Source organism: Austrofundulus limnaeus, unplaced genomic scaffold (genome assembly GCF_001266775.1).
Source record: "Austrofundulus limnaeus strain Quisiro unplaced genomic scaffold, Austrofundulus_limnaeus-1.0 Scaffold241, whole genome shotgun sequence".
Taxonomy (NCBI): Eukaryota; Metazoa; Chordata; class Actinopteri; order Cyprinodontiformes; family Rivulidae; genus Austrofundulus; species Austrofundulus limnaeus.
This window is the reverse complement of record NW_013952643.1, coordinates 614,768-621,112: the sequence shown is the minus strand read 5'-3', so window position 1 is coordinate 621,112 and position 6,345 is coordinate 614,768. Positions and strand designations below refer to the sequence as shown.

At 39.0% G+C, this 6,345-nt stretch overlaps 1 protein-coding gene across 1 annotated transcript in view; it reads left to right on the top strand.

Annotated features, from left to right (window-relative positions):
• LOC106525800 (chloride anion exchanger) overlaps nt 1-5,448 on the top strand; it is a 32,601-nt gene extending 27,153 nt beyond the window's left edge. Inside the window, exons 16-19 of the mRNA XM_014020138.1 lie at nt 2,855-3,082; nt 3,162-3,216; nt 5,078-5,223; nt 5,299-5,448. Of these exons, the coding sequence (XP_013875592.1) occupies nt 2,855-3,082; nt 3,162-3,216; nt 5,078-5,223; nt 5,299-5,397 (528 nt within the window). The 3' untranslated portion in view covers nt 5,398-5,448. The remainder of the gene's footprint in view (nt 1-2,854; nt 3,083-3,161; nt 3,217-5,077; nt 5,224-5,298) is intronic.
• The last annotated feature ends 897 nt before the right edge of the window (nt 5,449-6,345 follow it).

Genomic DNA, 6,345 nt, shown 5'->3' with positions numbered 1-6,345 from the left:
GTCTCAGGTAGGACAGAGTCTCAGGTAGGACAGAGTGTCTCAGGTAGGACAGAGGGTCTCAGGTAAGACAGTGTCTCAGGTAGGACAGGGTCTCAGGTAGAACAGAGTGTCTCAGGTAGGACAGAGTGTCTCAGGTAGGACAGAGGGTCTCAGGTAGGACAGTGTCTCAGGTAGGACAGAGTGTCTCAGGTAGGACAGAGTGTCTCAGGTGGGATAGAGGGTCTCAAGTAGGACAGTGTCTCAGGTAGGACAGAGTGTCTCAGGTAGGACAGAGGGTCTCAGGTAGGACAGTGTCTCAGGTAGGACAGAGGGTCTCAGGTAGGACAGTGTCTCAGGTAGGACAGAGGGTCTCAGGTAGGACAGTGTCTCAGGTAGGACAGAGGGTCTCAGGTAAGACAGAGGGTCTCAGGTAGGACAGGGTGTCTCAGGTAGGACAGAGGGTCTCAGGTAAGACAGAGGGTCTCAGGTAAGACAGAGGGTCTCAGGTAGGACAGAGGGTCTCAGGTAGGACAGAGGGTCTCAGGTAAGAGATGAAGTTAATGGGCAGGTGTGAATGAAATCTAAAATGTTATTTTGAGTACATTTTATTCAGTTGTGTGATCTTCATGAGAGGAATAACTCATCTAAAAACATAACCTATTCTACAGCATGCTTAACTATTTTATTTTATTTTGACCAATATAAAAGTTATAAGCTTATTTAAATTTAACATTAATTTTTATGTGCTAGAAATTAGTTTTAATAATTGGGATTTTCCTGGTTGAATAATAGTTAATAAACCTGTCAATCCACCCATCATTAGCTTTAAGCTACATGACTCAAAGTTAGTGTCTTAATTATTGTATCAATCTGTTCACAACAGCATATATGTTTATATTTACATTTTTTAATCCTTCTATTTACTGAGCAGCTGAAAAGTATTAAAGAAAGAAAAATTTTAAATGTTTTGTAAATCCTTCTTTTTAATCCATCATGTTACATAGAAATAACAGAAACAAGTTTAAATCATGTTTATGGGGATTCCAACCTAAATCTTGTGGAAATAAAAAATATTGCATGATGACATCATAATTGGCATATTACATCATTAAGCCCCGCCCCCGAAGAAACTGTCCCGTATTTCAGAGGGACTGAGTTGGCAACCCTACACGGCTATGAATTAGTTTTCAAATATTGACCTACAATTTATGGTGATAGTAGCTGAGACTAGTCCCCAACACAATATCTCAACAGTAGCAAAATGCATATGTGAAGTCAACGTTGTCTATCTATTAGCTGTCTCACAAACCTTTAGAGCTGTTCCATCTTCAGAGGTCTCTACAGCGAGTCATGTTAAGACTGATTTTCATTCCTCTTCTTTCAGGTTCATATCCCTACCTCTTCAAGTTCTCTTCCATCTGTTCCCTGTTCTCACCWCAGATCACRTCATCTGCAAACATCGTAGCCTACAAGGATTCCTGCCTGAYTTCATCTGTCTTTARTTTTTTTACATTCCTRTCYACTCTTTTTAGTCCTCTCAATGTCTCATTTCTTTTTGGCTAACCTCTTCCTCTGATAACTACCACCAGCATTTGTCCTTGTTTTTTTTCTTTTCTCTCTATCCAGACACACCGAGTACCTGTCTCTCTAATTACTGTTGTTCCCAGGAGTCCAGTCATAAGCTCCTCTTTGAACTCCTCACATTCTTCCATCAGCTTCCACCATTTGGTCTTGTCTGATTTTACTCTTTTCCTCTTCTTCACCACAACAGTTATCTCATGCTGTCTGGCCACACTCTCCTCTGCCACAAACTTACAGTCCCCAATCTCCTTCAGGTTTCCTCCAGAACGTAGTCTACCTGTATACTCCTGCCTCCAGTCAGTGCTGACTACAACTTTTTGGTAAAACCTGCCCATCACTTCCTCATCTCCTCTGTTTCTTTCACCAACATGTTCATTCAGTTCTGCTCTGATCACCACTCTCTCCTCCTGGGAACCGCTTCATCTACATCCTTCCAGAGTTTTTCTTTCTTCTCTTCCTCACAACAAAATTCAACATCAGACCTACTTCTACATTCAGACACATCATCCTATCTGACACTCTTTTCACCTCGACTACAGTTTTTGCTTACATCAGGACCACCCCTACTCTATTTCTTTGACTATAAGTAGCACAGTTTTTACCATTTGTCAACAGCACCAATGGCGATTATTGTTAAACCCAAGCTTCAACTGCAAAAGTGTTTTCTGACGGATGCCCTTCCTGACACAAACATCATCATTTGTGCTTGGCAGCATGAGAGATACACTGGCTTGTGCTCCCTAGTGGCTGGTTTAAAGTATCTCACAAACTACTGGATACATTTTATATTAAGAAATAATTACCCGACAAACCTCTATAACTGATCAACTTTTAAAGCCAATCCAGTTCAAAATGGCTACTGAAAGCCAGCTGACTTTTTTTTTCATTCAGTTTTACAGATTTGAGCTGACATGTGTGGTTCTAAGAGTTATTCACAGCAAAAAAAAAGTAAATGGTACTCATTGTGCCAGATATTTGATTTAATCATAAGTACTACTTGTTGGAGTCAACTCTGCTTGTCTGTTAGCAAAATATCTACGTACATCTACAACTGACAAACTTTTGGAGTCAATCCAATTGACCCTGGCATAACAGTCAAAGGACAAATGACTTTAAAAGGCTTTTTTATTACACAATCATCCATTTATTTATTTTTTTTATTTCATCATTCTCAATCTGATTTATCCAGCTGATCCGGTTGAAACTATCTGCAGTCATGGTTGCAAAGTGGAATAAATCTTCTGCAACATAAAACTACAGTATTAAGTGAGAATACCTTATTTTGTTGACACAGAATGGTTTCCTGAATACTTCATGTGGACCCATCACTGAATCAGAAGATGAAAGCAACATGGAGGACCTGGACCAGCCAATTGACCTCAAAGACCTTCCTGGATGCATCAACTGGAACTCCCAACTTCCCGCCAACATCATAGTTCCYACAGTTGACATCCACAGTCTGGTCCTGGACTTTGCTGCTGTCTCCTTTTTGGACATATCTGCTCTGAAAGGACTCAAAGCTGTGTGTAATTCTTCTGAATATGATTATAAACATCTATCTTTAACCTTTTCTCTTAACAGTAATCTCTGCTTGTCTGTAGTTACTGAAAGAGTTGATTCGTGTTGAAGTTGAGATCTACATTGTGGCATGTGATGGTAAGTATGAAACTCCATAATCAAAGTTACAAGTGTGTTGTACATTAGATTATGTTGGTCATTTTTATTATAGTGATATCTGCAAAACTGGGTATTTCATCTGTTTCACTTCAATGCAAAAAAGCTGACATCCATTTATGAATTATGGCTGCATGAATGAAAATGTATCGTTTACATTCACCCATCAATCCATTTTCTGCATTTATCTGTGCTCGAGTCGGTAAGACAGCAGATCTAGGAGGGAAACCCAGAGGTCCTTTTCCCCAGCAACTTTTTCTAGGGGTCCTGAGGGATCCTAAGGTGTTCCCAGGCCAGAGAGGATGTACTAATCATTACAGCATATTCTGCATCCCAGGGTCGCACTTTTTCCATCCCTGCAAAAGTTTACTCCAGGTTGTTGGGAAGGAGGCAACAACTGATTGTTCACCCTCAGATTCAGGAGGAGCAGTGTGGCTTCCATCCTTGTCCTGAACAGTGGACCAGATCTTTAGCCTTGCAGAGTTGCTATGGGGGCCATGGAGTGTCTGGGTTGCTATTAAGACTGATCCAGTCTCTGTAGAACCAAAGCAGGAGCTGTGTCTGCATTCTTGGCACAAAGTTGAGCTCGTTTTCAGTGTGGGTTGGACTCCATCAGGGCTGTCCCTTGTCTCCAATCCTGTTTGTAGTGTTTATGGACAGGATCTGAAGGTCCAGTCATGGAGAGAAGGGTGTATGGTTTGGGAATGAGAGTCAAGTACTCTAAGCCTGAGGTCATGGTTCTCAATCCTTAAACAGGTGAATGTWCCCTTTGAGTCAGATGGTAGTTTTTGCCTCAAGTGGAGGCATTCAAGTATCTTGTCTATGAMTGATGGTAGAATGGAGCAAGAGATGGATCGAAGGAACAAGGCCTCCTCCTCATTAATGTGGGCATTGCTTTGATCAATCGTGGTGAAGAAAGAGCTGAGTTGAAGGACAATGCTCTTGATTTACAAGTCTGTGTTCCAACCCTCACCTGTGGTCATGAGGTTTGGATCCTGTCTGAAAGAACAAGATCCTGGATACAAGAGGCCAAAATGAGCTTCCTTCATTAGCCAGGCTCAGCCTTAGAGATAAGGCGAGGAGAAAAGCAGTATTCTTCCAGGGAGACTTTGGAGTTGAGCCACTGCCCCTCCACATTGAGAGAAGTCAGTTGAGTTGTTCAGGCACCTGATTAGGATGCCTCCTAGACGCCTCCCTTTAGAGATGTTCCAGGCACATCCCACTGATGGGAGACTTCGGGGAAGACCCAGGACTCCCTGGCCTGTGAACATCTTGGGGTCTACCAGGACAAGCTGGAGTGTCACTCGAAAGAAGGAGTTCTGAATTTCTCTCCTGGACCTGTTATCTCTGCAACTCGATTGCGGATGATCAGCAGAAGATGGAAATGGATATTAAGTGTTATTACATTTATCACTTTATGACAATAAAAATCGCTAAAATTAAAATGTTATTGGCTTTTATTACATTGTCAGTTGCTACAGGCTCACAAGGTTGCAGGCAACAAGAATGCTTTTTAGTAAATGCTTGTTTCACACTTAATAGAAAATAAAAATGTGAAAAAATATAAATGAAAACACAAACAACTAGTAGAACCATCTATTCTCTGTGAGAACCAAGTGATTATTAATAAAAAAAAGCATATAAGTAGGTCCTCTGGACAGGTTCAGTTTTAATGAAACATTTCATCTCGGAGAGATGAAATGTTTCATTAAAGAACCAATTCTAAAGTGATTAATGTAATAATCAAATTTATTTTGAATAATGGTTTCATTAACCATCATATCTTCAGCAGGATAACACTGTAGTTAAAATGACAAATATCTCTGTTTCTCTTGACCCGCAGCTTACATCCTGGAAAAACTTCATAACTGCGGCTTTTTTGATGATGAAATTCAACCATCCATGTTCTACCTATCTCTACATGATGCCATACTGCAKATTATGGAAATTCACCCAGAGTCAATAGAAAAGAAATCAGACTATGAAAAGGTGAAAAGTTGTAACTTTTTATGCAAGAAATACCATAAATCTGTGCCACACACTGATGTTTTTATTGTTCTACAGATAATAACAACCGTCACAGTTCACCACCCCGGTAGCCTACGGATCAGAGATAAAAATGTATGTAATAATGCTGCCTCAGCATACTGTTTTCCTGTTTGAAATTACTTCTGTGCATTTTTTTGAAAACAAACTATCTCAGCTAACTTTTGTCTGTCTTTCCTGTGTAAAAACATTCAACTCTTTCAGGACATTACATCAATGATTTTAGTTTTTTTTATACTTTTAGTATTATTGAACTTTTTAAAAACTTTTTTATCTCTTAGAAATGCCTTAAAGTCTCCTTAAGGCTAATTTTATGCTTTCTGAATGCTTCATCAAAAAATTATTTGCCTTGAACTGCTGGTTACAAAATGTATTTTATTTGATTTATTGAAACGTACAGTATGTGTTTAATTTCATATTTTTTATTACAGATTGTTAGCTAACTTTTGATCCGTTATTTCAGTCTGTAGTTACCATTCTGAAAGTGTCACATATTTCAAACTAAGCCAAACATTCCCTCTTTTTTTTCCTCTTGCCACACAGGATCCAGGACAGGAGACCAAGTTCTAATCTAATCAGAGAAGTGATGACAGCAGAAGTAAATCTGCAGAAACAAAATGACAATCAAAGAATATAGGTTTAGCATATTTTGGTACAATGTAACCTATTTACCTATTAAATATATGGACTTTTTATGCTTCTGTGAAGAACTGGGTAACTCACAATCATTCTTAAAAAGAGCCCTTCTCATTACGTATCAAGTTTTAAAAAATGTAGATAAATACAACCTCAGAAGAAAAACCTACTCTATTACACCATGTTGTATTTCATTAACCAAAGTTTTTAAACTTTAAAGCCATTTTAAACTTAATACATTGTAAAGCTTCTTTAACTGGCAAAGCATTAAGCTAAAATCATATTATTCTGAGGCAGACTGAACTTCTAGCCATTTTGGTCAAACCATGGAAATAACAAGCCTAAAAAATAAAAACTGATCTCTGAGGCAGACTGAACTTCTAGCCATTTTGGTCAAACCATGGAAATAACAAGCCTAAAAAATAAAAA